The sequence below is a fragment of the Catharus ustulatus genome, chromosome 9, assembly GCF_009819885.2.
Source record: "Catharus ustulatus isolate bCatUst1 chromosome 9, bCatUst1.pri.v2, whole genome shotgun sequence".
NCBI lineage: Eukaryota > Metazoa > Chordata > Aves > Passeriformes > Turdidae > Catharus > Catharus ustulatus.
The window spans coordinates 32,867,269-32,890,210 of NC_046229.1; the positions used below are offsets into that span (position 1 = coordinate 32,867,269).

Consider the following 22,942-nt stretch of genomic DNA (forward strand, 5'->3'; position numbering starts at 1 on the left):
TCAACACTGGTAGCATGACCCCAGAGCAGCTGGAGCAAAGGGAGCCACCTTCAAGCCAACTAGGCTAATATTTTGTGTCTCACACTGCTGCCATAGTCATTTGCTGTAGTGTGTTAGATTAAAAAAATTACCTACATGAAATTTGATCAGCCTTTGGAGCAGTGGCAAAAAAATAATCAAGCCATAGAAACAGGAGTTGCTTGCTCCTGCTATAGCAAGTTTTTGCTATAGCAAGTTTTTCCTTCTGGCTTCTCTATAGCAATCAACCTTGTTTCCTTCCTCTCCCACTCTGGTTTCTTGTTAGGTTCTTTCCTTACCCTCTCTGCCTTTCTCTCCCTCCTGCCAGGGGATTAATTGGTACCATTGGAAAGGTCACGAGTTCTCCATCCCCTTTGTGGAAATGAAGATGCGACCTTACAACCACCGTAACATCTCTGGGAGGAAGCGACGGTCCCTACAGCTCTGAGCCAGCTGAACCCCTCTTGCCTCCCACCACCTCTTCTGTCATTTTGTTTGTATTTTATAATATGAAAAGGGAAAAAAAATTACCACTTGTCTGAGATAGCAACCTGCCCCTCACAAGTGCTGGAGGGAACCATGGGACAAGGAAAGGCCATAGGAAAGGAAAGACCTCACTGCTTTGCATCTGTCCCAGAGAAATACCAAATTTCCAGTCTCCCTATCTCAGTACTCTGGCCCTTAACATGAGAAGAAAGAGTCAGATTTTTTTGATATTTTTTTAAAAGACACAGAAATCTCCAGCAAACCCTGTTAGAATTGTTTGTCACAGGCCTTGTGGAAGAAACCTTCCCCACAGGTACCTTGTATGGCCATTTCCAGCCCAGTCATGGCCAAGGGTGCCCGTCTTCTCCCTGCTTCCCTGTCCCCTCCTGGCAGGGAGGTCCCAAGCTTCATGCCATCCTGTAGACACCAACTCTTCCAGCAGGCAGAGGTGCATCCCTCCCCTGTGTGCAGGCTCTGGACACATAGGGACTAAGTGAGGATGAGAAAAGGCTCATCCCATCCCCAGTTTTCACAGGAGGGCTTGGCAAATATCTGCATATGTAGGCAAACTCCAGAGAGTACATAGCTCATGTGTTGATCCCACCACAAAGTGATCCTCGTGTGCATAGGGTGTATGGGAATAGGAACTACTCCACCAGCCCCAATCTTCATTATCCATGCCTCCAAGCTGAACTCAGCCTACTCCAGGTCCATGACATCTGCCTGGGTTATGATGAACTTGATGGAGAAGAAAGGATTTAAACTAGAAAACTTAGGAGAAAAATCCCTACTCCTGGTCCTGAAATCTAGGACCCATTTCCTCCGTTATTACTACATTCCATCATGCTCCCTCTCACTCAGGTCACTGGTCCCAAACAAAACAGTCTCAGAGAAGGGGCAGCAATAAAAAGATATCACACAACTGCAGCCAACCTGAAGCCAACAGTTGTCACAGCTCAGGTGCTCCTGTTCATGGCCCTCCACACACACAGGGAATTATGACAATGCAGCTAAGGGAAGACAAGTGCAAGCTGAGGAATGTCCATTTCCTTCCTTTTCCTACACCATCCCTCTTCAATGCCATCATAAGAAGGACACAAATCTCAGTGCCTTGGTATTCCCATCTCTGTAACAGGAAATTAACTGTTTCCCCTCCTGGAAGGGGTTCCATTCAGATTTTGGAGGACTTCAAGACCTTTGGAAGAATTAATGGGTTCACTCTTCCTATCCTTAACTTCTCCTGTCTCAGGGAAGATGGAACCTTTGGATAGCTCTGTCTGTGCCCTATTGTCATTGACCCAACCACCACATAGCCCAAATGACCACCATGCTTAAGTCACTCTTCTGCCAAGGACTTCCATCAATGTTGGGCATTTTCACCGGCCTGGTCTCAAAGAAGGGACTCATCCCTGCATCCAAGGACAATGCAGCTCATCACTGGATTTGTAGCCAAAGGAACATTACGAATGCTAAACACTGCTATCTGGTTTTATCATACTGAAACTGCTTTGTCTCAAAAACATCTTTCAGATGGCAACATAAAAGCACCTCTGCAGTAGCTTATAATTCAGACCAGTATATCTTTCATGGCCACACTCCTTGATGTTCTGATGTTACTCACTATGGCTGCAGAGCTGAAGAAGGGCATTAAGCAGGAAACATAACTTCCTTTTCCACGTCACATACTGGCACATGAAATCACAGCTAACACTGAGGTCAAGATTAGATACAGGGCCCAGTCCTTCATGTGGTCAGCTTACAAGCTGGCCTGGAGAAAGCATGCTTAGCAACATCTCATACATAAATGAGGTGTCCCTTCTTATTTCCCCTTGGCATCAAATCAGGCAACAAGTCAACCAGTTGAGGAACAGGTGAGTCAGAGGCTGCAGATGATAGGATCTCTTGCAGGACATGGCCACTCTCACAGATGGCAGCATGTCACACCTCCTGAGCACCCAACCCTGCTTTAAAATCCAAAAGCCAACAAAAAGCAGCAGATGAAACTGATTAAAGCCTAAGAAAGTTTTTAGTAGACCAACAGAGTAAATTTTTCTCCAGACCTTCAAGAATTTATAGGAAGAAATATCCCAACAAAAGCTATAATGGAGCAGAGGTTATCACCAGCAGAGATTGGCAGTGGACAGTGCTGTTTTCTTACCTACTCAGGTGAAAGAAAGAGATGTCAGTGGAAACACATTTATCATTCACAGTCAAATGAAAGGCAAGAAATCTCTCTTTTCAAAAGTAAGACTCAAACAGAAAATCAAAGTTTGCCAAACTTTTCTAGGAGGTTCAAAAGATCCTCAAAAAGGTTGATTATTCTCTAAAGAGGTTTACTGATATGTACCTCTCCCTCCTCCTGTCTGTTATCCCTTGTACAAGTCCTGTAACCAGGATGAGTCAGCCCAGTTGACCCAATTGCATAGTCAGGGATGAAAGACACTCTTGGAGACAACATCCAATCTTTCAGTGCTATTACACATCAGTGCTATTACACATGTTCCTTGACTCTCATGTGACACCAGGATGTTGCCTTCCCATGGCATTGGTGAAAGACAGTTGCTACAACCTTTTAAAGGAAAGATTTCTACACATCATGGTTTTCTCCTGGTGATAACCCAATCCAAACCCAGGCACACAACTGGCAATGATGACGCAGCTGTTGATGCTACAGAACTGCTCCATGATTAAGTAGTTTCTTCTCACCCTCCATCACTGGATGGATTAGTTCATTCTCCAGCTAGACCAGGTTTGGCCCTGAAATTCCCAGAAACTAAGCCTGGATCTGGTGCAGTATTCATCTTGAGAAACCTTGGGTTCAGCATGTGAACTATCACTGAGCTCTGGAGGCTCCATTGCCATCCCAGGTTTGTGTAGCTCAGGCTTGTTGCAGAGCCCAAAAAGGAACATGGGGCTGTTACCTAAACCACACTACCCGCTGTGAGATGCCATCTTCTGTAACAGGAAGCAGGAAGAAGCACATCAAATCCTTCACACAGCAGAACACCGTATGTGCCCATGACCCTTGCAGCCTTTTAAACCCACCTGTTATTTCTAACCCCAAAATCCTGGAGGGAAACACAAAGGGACTTTCATCCTTTGCCTGATTTTCATTTCCCTCTGTTTTCATTCTCTGAGCCCACCTTCCCATTGCACGCTGCACTGAAACATAACCAAAGAAAAAAAGAGCCCTGAAAGGAAAAGCTGCTTTTAGTAAAGTGATAGCTTCTTTAAATGAATAATTTCAAGAAGGAGAGAGGCCAGTCTCTCCCCAAGAGTAGCTGGGTTTTAGAAGGGAGGTACCAGGACAGCATCCACACAAAGGCTGGGGAGAATTATATTTTTGCATTACTTTACCATGGGCATCTCAAAGCTTAGTACCAGCCTAAATGCACTCTTGCCTCCTTCCCAAGGGGATGCTTATCCCATGTGAAGTGCCTGGTGTGGAAAGCATAGCTCATGCCACCTTCACTCCCAGTGATGCAGCTGGTGAGTGCCCAGCCAGTGGTGTCCCCATGCCCACAATAGGCTCAGACCAACTTGTTAAAATACAGTGGGAGCCAAAGTACCCTCCTGGTGCCTCACCTCCACACCAGCACATGACCTTTATCCCAGCTCAGAGCTGCCCTCCTGCTGTGTCCCCACCATCACATCAGGGGGTGACCATGCACCCCCTATCCTGTGCCCTCCAGACATGCCCACAAGTTTTGACTTTACCAAACACTGCCAGCAATGAACTCTCACCCAAAAAAAACCTTTAATTCATGCTTACACCCACTAACAATGGGCTCTGTCCCAGGGCCAAACAAGACTCCCATTCTTGTTTCTGCCAGCCAAGTGCCCTGGGATGGCCATAAAATTCAATACAGTCCCCTGGGGACCACCAGCACCTCCAGGGTCACCTTCTCCTTTCCTAAAGTCCTGATGGTGGTTGCAGGTCCTTGCCCCTTCTAGAGGGAAAATTTGGGGTAAGTGGGAGGGAAATGCCCTTCCCTTGGGAGATCCTCATGCCTAGACCCACTTCAATACCCAGCCTGCAATTCTTCAGATGTCAGTGGTTTCTCAGAAGGATGGTGACACAAAGACCTAAACAAACAAGCAGCCCCCTGTGTACAGGTGTTATCCTGGAAATGTTCTTAATATGTTTAAAAAAAGCTTAAAAACATAAATAAGAAGGGAGAGCAGAGGCAATGAAATGCCTTGGACAGGTTCTGATGAACTCAAACACAAACTACTGCAACCAAATGAGGGGGAAGATAAAAGCAAATAAATGCATAAATAAAATCTATAATATAAATAAATAATATATTAAGCAACTCTCCCCACCCTGTAATGAAAATGTAGCTTGGAGAATGGGATCAACGCTTGTTAACCATTGTTAACTAGTATTTTTAGTCCTGACTGCTCTTAGGCTATGTATAGTTCCTTTTTTAATGCATTTTCTATACATTAATAAAAGATACTGAAGGAGTGAGTTGTGTGCCTGTCTGGGAAGGGTGGAACCAGGGTCCTCGTGCATCCAAGACCAGCAACATTCCACCCCCAGCCCCATGCCAAGAAGGGACACACATCCCCTATCCCTGATCTTTGGTTATCCCATGGGAGGAGCATGGAGAGCTTAGCACAGATTCACATTCAAACCTGGAGGAACAAAGCAGTTGATAGATCTAGCACATGCAATGTCATTAAAAAAAAAAAGTGAGAGGAAGTTTTGGGGCAGTCCAGTTTTGGCTGGTGGTGATATCTCCATCCTTATAGGTGTTCAAGACCAAGACGGAAAAAGCCCTGAGCATCCTTATCCAACCCCAGGGCTGCCTTGGGCAGAAGGTGGGACCAGAGACTCCCAAGTCCCCCCAGCCCAACTATGCTGCTAAAATAAATAGCACTAACGTTGCCACTAAGTCAGGTCAGTACGGTCGGTCCATTAACCACAGGAAGGCAGGGAGCTGCACTTTGGCCTCAGCCCAGCACAAGACATTTTGCAAATAAATTTAGCTGCTCTCATGAGCTAGAGAGGCTCTTGGCTCTGCAATCTGCAGACAGAGAAAGCAAAGCTGTGGTATGAATGCTTGGGAGCAAAGGGAAACAGCCCCAAAATCTTCATTGAAAACCATTTGCCTGATTTAAACAGCAATCTATTCCCAACACGATGGAAACCCCACCAAAAAACAGATTGGAAGGTTCATTCCAGCAGAATACATTCCCTTGGAAAACAACACCACCACACACACAAAAAAAGAAAGAAAAAAAAGAAAAAAGAAAAAGAAAAAAGAAAAAGAAAAAGAAAAAGAAAAAGAAAAAGAAAAAGAAAAAGAAAAAGAAAAAGAAAAAGAAAAAGAAAAAGAAAAAGAAAAAAAAGAAAAAAGAAAAAAAAAGAAAAAAGAAAACAAAAAAACAAACAAAATCCCAGAAATTATTAGCAAAAATATCTAGGATAAATATGAACTTCAGACAATTTTTTAATTCCTCTCTTATTTCACAGCAAGACTTTACCCAAACCTCTTTGTTTAAAGTTTTCACATTCAACGTGCAGCCAGATGGTATGAGAAAATTCGAAAGAAGCTCTTCTGCCAGACCACTTCAATATTTTCTAAATTTGATTTTGGACAGACAAAACAGGGCAGTTTTGGCAGCAACTTCTCAACTTCTCTTTCTTGCTCGGATTCATGAGACAAAAAAAAGGAAGTTGTGGGAGAGGGGATGTCCCACCTTGGCCATGACCCTTAGTATACCAAAAACATAGCGTGAAGCCTGATGGACTCAACTGTCTGGAATAAATGAACTTTTTTTTTGTGTCTGAAGGTAGTCAGTGCCATGGAAGACCCTTCATGCAAGACCTGTGCATGGAGGAGCTGAGGGATAGAGACATGTTTGGGATGGGGAGGAAGGGTTATCTGTGATGGTATTTGTCATCCCAGTCTCACCATGCTTGGCCAAGCAGTTGACCCAGTCCAGGGTGTTTCATTTATGGTCTCTAAGAGAAGGGCAACACCTTCCACCTCCCCATTCAGCATGTCTGTGGTCAAGTGAAGCCCCCATGGCCTCTATTTCTTGCAGAGAACCCCCCCAGAAAGCTCACCTGGAAGAAACACAGTCTTCCTATTACAAAAACCAATAACAAGAGGCAGGGTATGTGTCACTCAGAGGTTGGTACACAGAGAAGGCAGGTACATGGGGAGCTGCAGCATCCCTCTGGAGCATAACCACCTCCTAAAAATCACAGTCAAAGCCCAACTCCATGTTTCAGATGGGATGAGAAGGGAGTGAGGGATGGCAGAAGCCCTTTTCTAAATGCTACAAGTTTTGATTTAAGCCAGGGAAGTGTTTTGCCCCATCACACTAAACTCTGGCAAGCTCCTGCCCTGTCACATGTGCCCACCACCCTCATTGCTCCAGTTCCCACTGCCCTTGCACAGCTCAGAGCCATCACCATAATCTAGACACGGTCCTACATGTGGTGGAATCTCCTACTTCCAGCTGCTCCAAGAAGCATGTCTTCCCAGGCATGCCACACTCCTCTTCAGGCACTTCCAGCCACCACAGAACCCCATCTGCACTTTACACAGAGATATTTCATCACAGTCCTCTTACCAAAGTCCCCTTTCTGCATGGGTGATGCTCAGAAACATTGTTCCAATAGCAAACATCAGGAGGGTGTACAAAGGTCCTCAGCACGACCTTGGGCACCCATCCCAAACCCAGAGCTCAAGCAACACATTCCCAACAACACATCCTGCAGCCTCGGCCCCCCCCCAGAAAAAAAACATGTGGGAAATGCTGGCCCAGGAGCACAGAGTGCAGCAGGAGGAGGTGCAATGCCTCCAAGAGCAAGGCAGGAGCAGGTCAATGAAGGGGCAGCTTTGAGCCATAGATTCACAGCTGCTTTATGGCTTAGGAGATGTGATTTTATAGCATCATCTTCAACATTCTCAGATTTTAATTTCCCCTCATAAGACAGCACGTGTTCATCATCCCTTTTAAAACTCTCATTCCCATTTTTATATTTTTAACTCCTGGGGCTATAGGCTCTAATGTTTAGTTATGTAGAGTGTAAAAAAATTATAAATTATCTCTTTTCATCAAATCTAAATGCAGGGATTTTAAATTTTATTGATGTGTCCCCTCTCCCTGGGATGAGGAATGCTGTGAATAGCAGCGTGCAGGCTCATCCCCCTTCCCTGTACCACAGTCAGCAATTTTTCTGCTTGCATCTTGCTTCAACAAGCACAGAATCAATCGTAGAATGGGGTGGGAAGGACCTTGAAAGATCATCTAGTTCCAACCCCTCTGCCATGGGAAGCAACAACTTCCACTAGACTGGTTTGCTTCAAGCCCCATCCAATCTGACCTTGGACACTTCCATGGATGGGGCAGCCACAGCTTTTCTAGGCAATCTGTGCCAGGGCCATACCATTCTCACAGGGAAGAATTTCTTCCAATATCCCTTCTAACCCTGCCCTCTGTCAGTGCCACCCTGGCCGTGTTCTTATAGCAGCACTTCTCTCCCTTCCCAGAACTTTTGGGCTGCTTTCTGTTGTCAACAGGAACATCAAAGGATGTGCAGCAGTCCTGTAGCAGGCTTTTCCCAGCAGCATGGCTAATATTCTTGCTCCCATCCAGGTTATCTCCCTGGTATTGCTCCTCCACAGGGACCAGGGCCTAGTGTGGCTTCTAACCAGCAAAGCCCCAGGACACAGTGGGGACACAAACTGCCTCTGTTCACCACAACAGGCCTTTGTCCCCAAGCTGTCCCCTGCATTTGTTGATGCTACAACAGAAGAGGGGGCTGAAGGAAGAAATTCTGCAAACAGTTATGAGAAAAAATTCTCCTTAAAAGTAACAGATAGAGTGGGATGAGGTAGAAAATCCTCCCCCTAAGAATTTCAGAAGGCGTTGGAAATGGGCACTTGGAAGAGGATCAGCGGAGGGAATGGAGTTGGAGAAGTACCAGGGGAGTACTGCTCCCCCACTCCTGGAGACAGTGTCTGACCCTGCCCCTGGATGCACTCGAGCCAGGTCAAAACCAGATGGCATCTCCCTGTTTACCCCTTGGATTGGTTCCCCAATCACAACCTAAGGCTGCCTCTGCTCCCTGTCTCAGGGGGATTTTTCCCCTCAAAATACAGGAACCTGCTCTCCCTTGCAGAGGAGCAGAAAGAGGAAAAACACCCCCAGGAGAAAGGTCATGGTTGTTTTTTCCCCTCTTTCACCCACCACAATTTGCATTTCTCTCTCAGTTCCCTCCTGGCAGGTGGGTGAGCTCCCAGCAAACTGCCCTGCCCAAGCCGTGACACCCAGCTGCATCCTCCCCACTGAGCCCCCGGTAGCAAACAAGATGACGAGCAGAAAGATTTTGAACTGTTAAGAACAAAGGTCAGATAGTCCCACCCCTAGGCAGCAGCTATGCCCCAAGGGCAGCACAGAACATTCCAATGGCTCCAATACCACCAGCCAAAATCCTCATGTGATCCTGAGCCAAGGGACATCAGCTCACCACAGATCTCTGAGAACAGCTTCCCCCATGGGAGTGGCTTATGGAGGGGGACAAATAATGAAAATAATCAAAATACTGCTACTAATTTGGCATCTGCCTATCATTAAAAAGTAGGATTGTCTCTCCCTGCCCACCAAAGCTAGGCTCTGGGGGAAACCAGCACTGAGGGATGGCCACTGACTGCTTGCTCCTCAGCAGCACGGCATTGAGTCAAAGGAAGGACTGTGAGAGAGGGGACAGCTGGCACAACTGGTTTTTAACCTAAAAATCAACCTTGGCAGGTCAGACACGACACCTGTGCAACGTGGGAAACCCCTGGGTGTGACTCGAGGAGGCTACAAGCCACCACTTCCTACAACTTGGGGCATATGCTAGTCCTTGGGGGCACCAGGTTGTGCCCAAGTATCACTCGCCCCTCTGCCTTTGGTTCACACATTCCACAAATCCAGCCCTTGATGCTGCTGCTGAGCCCGTATCTATGCTGGAGGAAGGAGCACCCCCATTCATCAACAGGTTTTCCTTCCCTGGCTTTCACATAACTGATCCTTGAGTGCTTCCAAAGGGGCAGGCACACATCACACTGCCGGGACTCGCCCAGCCAGGGTGCTTTCCCCACCTCTTAGTGCGTCTCCTGTCTCCCTTGCCTGCCACTAATGCTGCCTGTAGGATTTCCTCAGGAAGGAGATCCTGAAGGAGATCACACACACAAAACAATCAGCTCTAAACATCCCAAACACTGAACTGTGCCCCAAGCAGAAACCGTGCCCTGAGCAGACACATACCACCCTCCTCTTCACCTGCACAGAGGTCCCTTACACCACAGTTTTCTCCACACAAGCATCAAGCAGTATTTGAGGAGGCACCTGTGGACCCCACCTCACTCCCTACCTCAGCATTCTTCTTGTCTAAGCACCAGGGAGGAATGGGTGATCCTGCAAATCCTGACCCACTTTGGCAAGCCCAGCTGCAAAGCCTCCCAAGTGATAGGTGGGCATGAGGCACTTCCAAAAATGTGGGGCATTTTCCCTAACAGCAGCATTTGCCCCCATCACTGCTTCCATGGGACCTAGCCCACACTTAAGGGCAGCACTGAAACAGCTCAAGGTGGGACCTAGGTGAGACTGGGACACCTGAGCCCAACCTACCCTCAGAGCTCCCCCTTCCAGGAGGGGACAGAGCCCAGCTGGTACCAAATGGGAGAGAGGAGGGGATGAAGCAGTTTCTCCCAAAACACCAGCTTCGTGTTTGTCCTGCACTTGTCAAGAGTCACGGTCACCATCCCATGCCATCCCATCCCTCCTTCTCCTCATTTTCCTCCAAAGCCAGAAAACCTATTGCTGCTGCTAAATACCAAGAGCTGCTATTTTTATCCAGACTACGACCAGGGCATGCGTTATTTTTGGTGTTTAAACTGCAGGCTTTTTTTTGTGGGAGTGGGAGAGGGAGGGGAAAAGGCAGAAGCATGGGGGAAAAATGAGAGGAATGTTTCTCTGGGAGCAGAGTTTTCCATTGCTTACTTTAAGCCAAACTAGTGTCTGCAAATAGAATTCACCACCAGAAAGCAGAGGAAGCAGCTGGGAAAGAAAGGTGCGATGATGTCTGCAGTCACTCTACCACTCCCACATACCGAGAAAACCCCAAATAAACTGACCCTGGGCACCAGCTGGGTGTTATCAAAGAGTAAAGCCCATAGCTGTGTAACAGGGCAAACTGGTAACAAAGTTAGATGAATCCAATGAAAAAAGGGGGAAGCAAGAGGGTGTTTCTATCTTCAGTGTAAAATGAGTGGTGTTTGCAAAATCAAATTAGGGGTTGAGGGGGTCTTAGGAGGCAATTGAAGTTATCAGGGGCACTTTTTGGCATGGGAAAGGCTATGATATCACATGGAAATAAGGATTTTGGGAAGGATGGATGGAAAACAGGAGCTGGAGGTGGGATTTGACTTCCAGCTGGTCACAGGCCTGGGCTCAGACTGACATCCCATGAGGTGACAAGAGCTTGCCTGGCATGGGCTCACTCAGTTCCTGTGCTTGAAGGGCACCAGAAAGCAGGGAGACAATCTGGAGCTGCAGTGATTCATCAGCGACTGAGTCATGACTTCCTCTCGCCCATTAAAGTTTCTGAGAAACAAAGCACAATTCCTTGGATCCCAGATACACTGCAGTCCAAACAAGATCTGTGCAAATGTACCCTTTTTGCATGCCACATGGGAAGGAGCCTTGGCACGCCTTGCTGCAGGAGACATCCCCAGGGTCAAGCATCACATGCTGTTTAGATTAATTCAAAACATCTCCTATAGACCTCTATGGAATTTGAGTTGGAAGGGACCTTTACAGGACAGCTATGGGGAGGAGGATGCTGGCTTAGACAGAGCAGGGGACTGATTATATTTGTATATTCTTGCATTAATTCTAAGTTTCTTAAAGTCTATCTGATGCTTCACATCACCACCCCCGATGGCATCAAGACTCTCCTTCACAGTTAGCAACATTCCAAGACATCAACATTAGCAGTGTCCACCGCCTCTACCATATCACCACAGCACTCCTGCCTAAAGCCAAGAGCCTGCCGTGGCACTGTGTTCAGGGGGGCCTAGGAAATCCAGGGAAGGTGCAAGACCAGCAGCTCCTCCCTTGTCAAGGCCTCTGCCAAATTAAATTAGTGATACAAAAGTGTGGAGCCCCAGTGAGGCTGTTTGCCTAGGGAATGAAGCAAATATCCCAGGTGTCAGGGACAGGCTGGGCTTTCACTTTACCAGGGACAGGCACCCTGAAGCCTAGTATTTTTAGCTGTGCTCACTCTTGGAGAGCTCTGTTAATAAATATTTTTAGTCAATCCTATGACAGGGGGTTCAAAAGTGTCGTGCTGTAGAGTGGTCACATATCCCTCAGGTGAATGTGAGCCCCCACGTGGCTTCTGTGTGCCCTGGGAAAGATGTTTTCATAGGGGGATATGGTACCCACAAAAGAGGAAATGGCTGTAGCTCAGTGAGGGGGGAGAGCTGGGATGCAGGGGACTGGGATAGGGTCAGGGAACAAAGGAGATATAGGATGGGGTGAGCTGCGACATGGAGAGATGGGATGGAATGAGTCAGGATAGGGTAAACTGGGATAAGAGAAGCTGGGATGCAGTGAGCCACATGATGCAAAGCCCAGGAATCTTCATCCTGCAGCATAAAAACAAGGGAAAAGTTCCTGGCATTAAGCAGCAAATCTTCAGGGAAGAATTGTTTGGTGTTTCCCACAGGACATAAACACCTTCCCCAAGGCTATGAGGAGGCACTTAGCACAAGCTGTAGCCTACTGTGTGTGTTTCTGAGGATCTTTCACCTCTCTGACCCCAGTATCAGGGTGAAGGCAGCAGTAGGGCAGCAGAGGCTGGCAGCCAACTTAGCTCCATCCCTCCACCCTCCCCTCTATCCCTCTTCCCTCCTATTCCCAGCACTGCATTGCTCCTGATGCTGCCAAGTCACAGCACTGGGAGCGTGAGGCTGCTCTCCAGGAGCCTTGAAGGGTCAGATAGCCCTGGCAAGCCCAGCTCAACAAGCCAGCACCAAGGCTGAAGCAGTAAAGCCAAGCCACTGGCTCTGGAGCATGAAGGAGGGCAAGGAGGGCAAATGTAGAGATTTTGCAATCCAACAGGACTCAATCCAACTAGAAAAATTCCAGCAGAACATTTTTCTAGTCGCAGCTTGCCCAGCTGTCAGCATTACAACACGGCATGGAGGCCATAGAGCCCTGGACTGGAAAGCAGACAAGATTTCAGCAATTCCTATATATTACTGCCATGGTGTTAAAAAAGAAGTAAGTGGGAGAGAATGTAGTAAGTGAAGGGTGGGGGTGGCAATCCCAATGGAACTGCGATTACAGTTTGAAAATATTGAATCACAGAATCATTTAAGTTGAAAAAGCCCTCTGAGATCATCAAGTCCAACCATTAACACAGCAATGCTAAAGCCACCACCAAACCCTGCAGAGCCAGGAGTGCCCTCCCAGATTGAAACACCCATCATTATCCACGGCTGTATAGCACCCATAATGCTCCTGGATGCTGCATGGACAGTCCCTGGGGGTGCTCCATCACGCCATCACCTCCTGCTCGGCTGCAGTGTCCCCTTTCCAGGGACGGAGGCTGGGCGTCAGGGCAGTACAGCAGCGACAACATGCTGGTGATGGGGTGCTGGGTGAAGGTGAGAGGGAGCAGGGTGGCAGTGGTGAAGGGGTCCAGAGTGGTATTCCTGGCACTGCTCTTGGGGGACTGGAGCTCTCCCCTGCCCTCCCCACCATAACAGCGGCATCACCACCCTGCAGGCCCCCTCTGCTGCCTCCCAAAAACGCTTCTGGAAAAACCTGGGCTTCACCAAAGCCAAGCGAGCCAAACACTTGGTTCCCTCCCTCTTGCCCACAGCAGAATCGGGGCTGGTTTGTGGCCCGTCCCCGCCTCTCTCCCAGCCGAACCCCAGCAGCCTGGCCCGCGCCGCACAGTGTGTCTGCGCCCAGCGTTTGGGGCTCCGTCGGAGGTGCGGGGACAGCCCCAGGTGGGGCTGGGCGGGCCGGGCCGGGCCGGGGGCGGAGGCGGCTGGAGCGCCACGGGACGGGGCGTCCCATTTCCCCCGGCCGCGCAGCAGCTGCAGGGACGAGCGGGAGCAGCGGGGCCGCGGCGGAGAGGTAAGTCAGGGATCTAGGAAAGGACCTAGGAAGGGGATCCCGGGGCTGGGCTTCCCTAGGCGTTATACTCGGCGCTGTGTTACTCAAATCCAGGGCTTTTTCTCGTTTGTTGCTTTTTTTATTTTATTTGTTTGTTTGGGGGGTTTGGTTGGGGGTTTTTTTGTTTTTTGGGGTTTTTTTTTGTTTGGTTAGGTTTTTGGTGGGGGGGAGAGGGTGAGCTTTTTTTTGTTAGTTTTTTTAAGGCCGTATCATCTGCGGAGGGGGTGAGAACAGCAGGCTGGGAAAAGCAATGAGCAGCAGCTAGCTCTCAGGGGACGTGAGTTCGGGCAGTCTGCCTGGCACCGGGGTTTGGGAGCACCCGACCTGCACCCGCAGGTTTTAAGCACCACAGAATCTTAGAGTGATTTGACTGGAAGGGACTTTTACGGACCCCCTCGTTCCAGCCCCCTTGCAGGGACACCGTCCGCTAGACCAGGTTGTCCCAAGCCCCGTCCAACCCGACCCTGAACACTTCCAGAGATGGGGCATCTACAGCTTCTGTGGCAGCCCCCTGAGCCCTTTCTAACAAAACCAGACGTGCTCGACCCCCGGAAGGGCCAGGCTGGGGACTGCTGCCCGCCCGGACAGGCAGCACTGCTCGTACCGTAGTTTGGAGGAGCCAGGATGGCTCTGAGGAGCTCCTAGTGCCTCCAGGGATGATAGTGGCGCTCACCTAAACTCAAAACTTATTTTTGGCTACAGTCTCGGTGATCCCGGGGCCGACGGCAGCCGCGCGTGTGCAGACGTCGATAACGAGTGGGCTCCAGGCAGCGGCTTGCAAAATAGTTTCACTTTAACCCTGTTATCCAACGTCCGTATCAGTAGTTTTCCAAATCACTCCCTTTAGGGAATGAAAGCATTTACGCGCGGCTTGTGGCAGGAGGGTTTGATGGTGGTGGGAATGAGATGAAAATTGAGCTGGTTGTGTTTGCTGGGTGGTGGCTTTTGGTGTTTGTCTTGACGTTTGAGGAAGGTCTCTGTAGCCTGTTGCGAGTTCTGGGAGACCGGAGGCAAAACCCTTCTTAGTCACCATTTCCGAAACAGCAACGTGCAATCCCTGCTAAGGAAACTGTTCACCCTCGGTGTCAGGTTTCATCCAGTTTTTTTTTTTTTTTTTTAGATCTGCAGGTGCAAGCAGGGAAAGTAGGTGCCACTCGTGTGACAGCATACCATGTCTCTTCTGGGTGGATCAGGGAGCTTGCAGGCTTTAACAAAAATTAGCCTCTCCCTGCCTGAACCACAGCTGTCACTGCAATGGAAAGTTGGTATAAAGCTGACATAAAGCCAATAAGAGACAGAAATGGTTGTTTAAAAATGTGATTCCTGCTTTGCACTTCTTAGCATCAACCAAACGAAGTGCAGTCTCATTTGCGTTAAGGAAATGGGAGTGGCTGTAGGTCAGTTGATTTCATGTCACCTCCACAAGTCCTGAATTGCAGCTGGCCACAGAGCACACCAGTGTTGAAGTAATCCAGAAATACTTGGGGCGCATCCCACAGGTCAGTTGCCCCAGAGCTGCTACTGCTCTCATCGTGGATGCAGGGAGCACCTAAAAGCAGCCCCACTCCTGCCTTAGGTGGCGTGTCAGCTGAGAGGAGCAGGTTGAGCTTCGTTAGGTTGGAGGGAATTCATGAAGACATAAGAGCCTGTTGAGGGTTGGGCCTGAAGAACTTAACTAGAAAACTGACTTCTGGCTCTCTCTCCCCTCTGCCATGGTGACACAGCATAGCAGTTTCCAGTAAACTGGTGCTTTTCTGCAAACTCTACCTACATCCTCAGTTGCTGTGGTTGCTCTGCAGCCCACAGGATGTGGACAAGCTAGCATTGCCAAGGCAACCCCCTCTGTTTTGGTTTCCCCACACACAGGCTGGCAGCCTTTACCCCTCCAGCTCAGCCAGGCAAGCCCTGCATGCCAACGGTTTGTGGTGCCATTGCAAGCCATCCCTCAAAAGGACCTTGTTTTCCACCCACAGCCTCCCATAACTCCAGAGGAGTGGCAGATGCTCCCCACCCTTGCAAACCAGCTCTTTCGAAGCCAGGATGGATTAAAGAGCTTCGCGTTGGATGCACAGTGTTGATTAAAACTTACACAAGTGGCATAAAGCCCTGCTGTGCAGGGCTGCCATCAGTTGTAGCCATCCATCCCTGGCCACAGGAGTTCCCAGACAAGCTTCCATGTCAGCTTTTCCCTGGCTCTGTCAGCACTGGCTGCCCAAAAACAAAGAGCACATTGAGCAGGATGCTACACAGCCTTCCCTGTGCCTCCCTGAGACACAGCCCTGTCTCCCACTACCTCCCTGGCCCTACTTTTTGGTCCCATATCTTGACCCAAAAACCAGCTGACCTCCCACTGGCAGCTCCACATACTTGCAGCAAGTGGTTCACACCCATCCTGGACCACAGCATGTAAGCTGCTCTCCATGTTCATCCCCTCTCTAAGGGGAGATGTCACACCAAATTGAGCAGCAGCATGGATTTTTCTAAATGCAGCTCCTCGTGGTGCACTCAGGTTTTTAGCTGACAATGGATGGTGTTGAGTGACCCCTCTGCCCTTGGAGTTGCTGTCTCCAAACACATCAGTTTTTCTGCTTTCCCCTCTCCCCCATTTTTTTAATATGAAACTGAAAAAAAGCAGCATTTAGCACACAGACATCCCTTCATCTACAAAACAAAAACCAATGCACACACCATAAGGGAAAGGCATCTGAAAAACAGCTGCATGGCCATGCTGGAAGACGGCCCTGGGATTTGGGTGCTGCTTGGTCAGGGCAGGGGCAGGTATGTCCACTTTCTCCTTCCAAGGGATGCACATTTGGCTTGCCCAGGGTGGCCACATGTCCCCAGCTGGACATTTCCTAGCAACAATCAGCCAGGGCGTCTGCAGTGCATTCGGCTTCAGTTTGAAGTGGAAACATTTCAAAGGGCTTTGCTTTTTTTTCCCCCCCTCCCTATTCATTTTAACTCCGCAAACAATTAATTACAAGTTTAAAAGGAAGTTCCAGCCCTCCTTCCCTACTCAGAAGTTTAGAGGCAATAAATATAAAGCAGTTCAGTGCAGGAATAAAATGGTACATCCTGTTTTGTCTGAAATTAAGGCAGTTGTTGCTTGGGCTTTTTACTTCTTTTTTGGAGTCTAGTGTATCATAGGCATCCTGTATTCCTGCCTGGACAATGAGCTGTCAGGATAGTTATGGATAAATGGCAAACCTGTGTCACATTACGCTGAAAAAAGCTGCTCTATTTATTTGTGTTGCAATGTAACCTTTACTACACCTGCCCCTCAAAAAAAGACTTAGGTGAAGATGAAGGTCAGGACAGGGAACAGGCTTTAAGAAGTGGCTCTCACTTATCTCCCCTGTCAGCAAAAGCAGATCTGGGATGCTCCCAGTTGGCTCCAGGCAGAGGGTAGGAAAAGGCTGTTGGGGATTTGAGTCTCTGAGTGGTAGCCCATGATTTCTAAGGTGGTGATGTTGATCGTATTCTGTCCTCTATTGAGTAATTGAATGAGGGAATGCGAGGAACAGCCAGTTTTGATGCAGCAGACTGGACGAAAATCCAGTAATAATAATAATAGTAATAATAATAATAAGCTGCTTCCAGCCAAAGCTAAAACCACCTCCCAGAGCACCGCATTTCATTTGGGAAATCTCAAATAAGAACTTTTTTGAAAGGCACCCAGAGAAATTCATGTTCAAAAGAGAAACCACAGCTAATTGGGGCCAGCTCAGCTGTGTGCTTGTGCAGATTGAAACAATAAATCCACAGTGGTCAGTCTGTTTCTGAGGGACACGGATAAACCCCTTATTTTTAACAGAATCTGAGCACTTGTGAATCCCAGATTGTGAGCTTGACATCTGTGCTGAGGGATTCAGCTCTGGAGGTCCTGACAGTCAGGTCTGAAAGCCAACAGTCAAGGGAGACCAGTGAAACAAGACCCTGTACAGTTTTGTAGGTCCCAGGACACCATTTTGGAAGGCAGGTTTTCCCTTGGGAGCTAATTTTTGGGGGCTGCCCAGGAGTTCCTGCCCAAGCAGCATCATGAAAGCTGTGGTTAGGGCTGGGTGGGACCAGTGGCTGCTTTTTTGGGCGAGGCTGGTGGCTTGATCTTCCTTTTGGAGTGGAGTGTAATGGCACAGCGAGGCAGAAGGAAGCACAGTGATGCTAGCTGAAGGATCCTGAAACACTCCATACAATCCCTTAGTAGGTGCCAAATAAGGAATAAATGAGATGCAAAGCAAGGAAGGACAGTGCTGTAGACAAGGAGGTGATACCAGCTATCAGCTGATACCAGCTTGAATCCCCTTTGTGTCCCTCCCTCAAGGTCCCCAAGCTCTTTGAGAGCTGCCAGAAAGAAAGATAAGGAGTCGGTGTCACAGGCACAAGTGGAACAGCCCCTCTAGGATACCCCTGGTGTTCAGGCTGTACCTCTTAAGTTTTTGTTACATGAAAGTGTTGGTTTTGCTTTTACTGTGCCTCAGTTTCCCCTCCTAGACACATGGGGATTTAAGCAGTCCCTCAAGAGGCTGCAGGGCTTGAATCCCAAAGGCTGGTAGACACTGCTGTACAAGGCTGAACAAGGGTGAAATACGATGTTGGAGCCTGACAGTGCCCCTGCCAGCTCTTCGTCTGTACAGCCTCTAATTTAGTGACCCCTGTGCTGAACCAGAACTGCAAACTTGCAGCACAAAGGCTCCTGCTCTACTCAGGGGCTTTGCCTGGCCACAGGAGAGGAAAGAAGATGTGAGCAGAGGCAGCAGCTCCCTGCCCCTGCAGGAAGGCTTCCCTGAGAGCCCTGGCACTCAGTAGCACCTCTCCCTCCCAGAGGGAAGAGGAAAACCTTACGTCAAGCCACAGAAATGCTTCTTAGCCCTACCCGAACCCTTGGAGCAATTCCCAGGTGAGGCATAGCAGCAGCAAGTCCTCCACCCCAGCCAACTCTTATCCTCCCCTGCTGCTGCCTTTGTGGCCTGCCCAGGGTACACGGAAGCAGCTGTGGGTAGGGCTGCTCACTGGGCTCTACCAACAGTGCATCACCTGTGAGTCCCAGTGACCAAAGTCCTCATCCAAAATTCAACTGGTTTAGCCACAGGTACCACACCAAACCTGCTGGTGGTGCTCAGGGTACTGGGACAGCAAGAACAGACCCTGCCTCTGTGCTGCCCATCCCAGACCATGAACCCTGAGAAACAGTCTGGCCAAAGATACCCCATCCCACAACTGGGAATAAGGAGGGATGTGGCTCCACCTGTGACATGTGGAGTCCTGGCTCCTGTGGTAGTACTGTGTCTCCACAATGGTCACTGGCCTAGATCAGGTAAGTCCTTTCCTAGACAGGAAAGCTTCTCCTGCAGACATTATTTCATCTGCTACAAAACAAGCCCTCCATGGGGCTAATTAAGAGCTCCATGCTATGACTGCTCAGCAAGAGCTGATGTGCAAATCCCAAGGGGCAGGATTTGTGTTTGGCTAAATTCCAACACAAGTAGGGATACTCAAAGCCCTCCTTACCCATTCCCACCATCAAGAACAAACCCCAGGAGATAGGAGACTGTGTTTCTCAGATGAAGAAACCCAAAGGGATGTAGCAGGCAGCAAAGTCCATCCCCCATGGCTCCAGGCCCCTCCAAGGCAGGAGACATCTTCCCTGCTGAGGCTTAGGCTGTTCTGGCAGCTCCATGGAGAAAATTGCTGAGGGAGCAGGCACCTGGTCCATGTGGTTTCTTATCTCCACAGGCACCATCCAAGGACTCTTGTGGATCCCACTAGCTGCTTACAGGAGCTGAGCATATCTCAAGGTGCCTTTCAAGTTGAGGGAGCAGCACAGGCAGCCTACTCAGGAGCTGACATGCAGCAGAAGATCAGCTCTTTCTTTAATTCCATCTTGGAGCTCATCCGTACCAAGCACGAGGAAGGCATTTTCAACACCATCTGCCTGGCTGTGCTGTTGGGTCTACCCTTCGTTGTCCTCATTGCTTTCATTTTCATCTGTTGCCACTGCTGCTTCTGCAGACGGAGGAAAGAAAGCACAAGGAAAGGTGGCTCCAGCAGCAATGGGCAGCTGCATGCTGAGAGGAACAAGAAGAAAAAGAAGAAGAAGCAGGATGAAGAGGACCTGTGGATCTCAGCTCAGCCCAAGCTGCTCTTGCTGGACAAGAGACCCTCCTTGCCCATCTAGCAGACAGGAGGGTGTTCAGGTCCTCTCCCCTGAGATGCCACCGTTCTTTTCACCTGTGCACCAGGAGGGGTGGGGAGATACCAAAGCTGCTGCCACTTTGTGGTGATTTTCAACAGAGGCTGAGTCCAGCATGTTAAAGGGCCGACAGAAAACAAGGCGGTCATGTACAGGTTGTGCAAGCCTCTTTTCCCCCACCATAACAGCGTGCCCTGGGGCAGAGACCCCTGCAAAGGACAGGTGAGAACACAAGGGTGACCTGCCACCGGGTTCTACGTACCTCCTGCCATGAGCACAGTGCACACATATGGGGCTGGTACACAGCAAAGGGGGTGCGAGGCTCTCCTTCACTCACCTGCGAGCACACGTGCTGTGGCACAGACAAAGGTGCACAGGACAGCAGTCACCTGAAGACCAAGCCACCTGCACACTCCCCCTGCATAACACAGACAGCTGTGAGTAAAGCAGGCACAGACCCACCTTGTTTGCTTGCCGTGCATGGAGATGGCACAGCTTCACTGTCTAGGCTCCGTCCAAATCCAACTCCCTTTGGAGACACAAAGAAAGCTCAAAATGTGTCATCTCCCAAGCTACCAAACCAAAGTCACTTGGCTAAAGTGACTGAAGCTAGATGCCCTCAGCCCAACGTTGGAGACCTCAGACACCGTCCTAAGGCAGCACAGCAGAAGAACGCACCTTACCGTGCAGGCTAGAGGCAGGAAGGAGAGAGGAGGCTGCCAAACCAGCCCTTTTGCACCAGCACTTAGGAAAACACATTGCTTGAAAGACTGTTTCATACAAACTTGCCATTAAAGAGCCCACCATGCTACTGCAAGAGCAGAAACACAACCTGAGGTTGTGTAAGAGCTTTGCTACAGGCATTAGAGTTATTTATTGAATGAAGAAGAGCAGGACCAGAGGCCCCCTGGAGTGGGGCCATGCACATGGAAAGCAGCACTGAAGCAGCAGGCATGGTTTCCTGGCACACTCAGCCATCACCTCTCCCTGCAGCCCTTGTGCTGTGTGTCAGACACAAACAAACCCATAAGCAAGTGCTACCCCAGCTGATGCCAGCTGACAGGACCACACACAGCTCTCACTCCTGCTCTGTTTCCCACCTGCCCTGCCCTGGCTTGTGTTTCCATCCTATGTCCCTTGAGCTGGGGGGGTCTCTTCTGCTCCCCATTCTGCCCCACTAGGTTCTGTCTCCCCCATCTCTTTTAGCATTGAGGAATGCATGTGTGTGATGAGAAGCCTCATCACATCCAGGTTTTTGCCTTGTCTGTACACTGGATGTCTTTTCTTCCTTCCATTTTCTTCCAGTTCTTAAGCTGCTGGAGCAGACCAGAGCTGCCAGCCAGAGACAGACCTCTGGGGAGTAAGCAGCCAGAGCCAGGTGGGCAAGCCTGGACAGAGCTGCTGGGCACAGGTGCTTCCAGCCCAGGCAGGGGTGATGCCACCTTCCCCTCACTTGAAGGACAAAGCCACTGGCTGGAAGCAGCTGCTTGTGCTGCCCGGTTCCAGCACAGCCTGTTTTGTCCAATGCAGGCAGAGCTATGATGGACGCATCATCCCACAGGATCTCGCTGTGCTGGAACAGCCGTGAGGCTGGGCTCCTCCTCACATAGCCCTTTAAATTGACCCCATATGTGCCTTATTTTCCAGTTTGCTTTGTCACAATTGAAATTAGTGACTCCCTTCTGCTCCAAAACAGGAAGCAACGTATAATGGTATAAAAATTCAGATTTGCCACATACTGTGCTAGGAAACACAGACATAGCTCTGATCTCTATCCCAAGCTCCCAGTCTAGCCCAGATCTTGGAGAACTAGCACTGCACTTGTATTCTTTCTTCATTCCTTCCTTTACCCATCCAGATACTTTTCTCAGCCCTTCTGCCTCCACACTCACGGGGTGGCCAAAGGAGCCCATGCAGGTGCTGTGATCCAGAGGCATGAACAGCCCTGGAGGCAGGGTGGTGCTGCTTGGAGGAACCAAAAAAATACCAGAGTAAAGGGAACACGATGGGAGGCCACAGGCTCAGTCAAACTAGCAGGGGCACAGAGCAAGTGAGGACCGTCAGAGTACAGCCTACCTGGTGTGGAGGTGCCAGGATTTGTAGGGCTTCCTGCAGGAAGGCTTTTCTACAGAAAGCATAGCAAGTAACTCTTAAGGTGAGGGCAAACAATTCCTGCAAGAACCAGAGAACTGCCAGGAAAATGTGAGCATTCTATCACACACATCTCCAGATCCAGGCTTTGGGGAGTTCAGAGCTAGGTTTGAATTTCAAGAGCTCCCCAAAATCATCATTCAAACCACCCTTGGGCTGGGCAGGGAGGGACCAGGATACAACCCTGCCCTGATGATCCAACCAGTGGATGGTTCAAAGCCTCTGCACTCCCTAAAGCATGAGGGCTGGCTTCCACTGCTTCTGTTGCTTGAGCTGAGCCGTGCACTGAATCGGCTGCTTCTGGAGGAAAAAGCAAAAGAGCAGCAACAGCCTGAGGTGCAGTAGAACCTGTTACACACCAGCTGAGCAGCAGCAACCCTGCAGCATTCACATTACCAAGGGGGCGGAGATGCACAGTACAGAAAATCCACTGCACGGTCCCTGCTCTGCAGACACCTCAGCCCTGCCTCCCACAACTGCATTTCAGTATCAACCTTCCATTTTCCTAAACAAGTCCGTGCAACAGGGAACAAAATTAATTTTGTGCAATCTTTTTTAAAACCAAAAATAAATGACTCTTGAACTGCAAACAAACACTGTATCTCAATCTCTTGTTCATTTGCTTTCTTTTACTTGTGTCGTGGCCCTAGATAAGAGACAGGGAGAGCTCAGCAGCAGGCTGTGCAGTCTGCCTGCAGCCAGCTGTGCAGCTTAGAGATGTTTTCTTAAAGAAATAGCTTAACTTACTCAGGTTGATGGCCTTGCTTTATTAATGAGTACCACCAAGCTACTCTGCCCAAGGGCAAGAAGTAGTGGGAAGAACAAAAGGTGTGTTTGTGCTGTGGGAGGTGGGCTGCCCGGTTGCTTTTTCTTACAGAGGATCAGCAGCATGGACTA

General features: G+C 49.2%; 2 protein-coding genes across 4 annotated transcripts in view; both read left to right on the forward strand.

Annotated features, from left to right (window-relative positions):
• The window catches only part of TNR (tenascin R), a 35,391-nt gene extending 30,417 nt beyond the window's left edge, over positions 1-4,974 (forward strand). For both annotated transcript variants that reach the window (XM_033067467.2, XM_033067468.2), the window contains one exon: positions 347-4,974. In XM_033067467.2, coding sequence (XP_032923358.1) covers positions 347-466 — 120 coding nt within the window. In that variant the 3' untranslated portion in view covers positions 467-4,974. The remainder of the gene's footprint in view (positions 1-346) is intronic.
• Positions 4,975-13,601: 8,627 nt separating this feature from the next.
• Positions 13,602-22,694, forward strand: KIAA0040 (KIAA0040 ortholog). 2 transcript variants are annotated; one of them, XM_033067470.1, is made up of 2 exons: positions 13,602-13,665; positions 19,438-22,693. In XM_033067470.1, exon 2 carries the CDS (start codon positions 19,550-19,552, stop codon positions 19,877-19,879), a length of 330 nt encoding a protein of 109 aa, XP_032923361.1. In that variant the 5' UTR covers positions 13,602-13,665; positions 19,438-19,549; the 3' UTR covers positions 19,880-22,693. The 2 variants fall into 2 exon arrangements, with proteins under 2 accessions (XP_032923361.1, XP_032923360.1); XM_033067469.1 differs by lacking the exon at positions 13,602-13,665 and adding an exon at positions 13,864-16,482 and having other exon boundaries at positions 19,438-22,694.
• Positions 22,695-22,942: the final 248 nt, after the last annotated feature.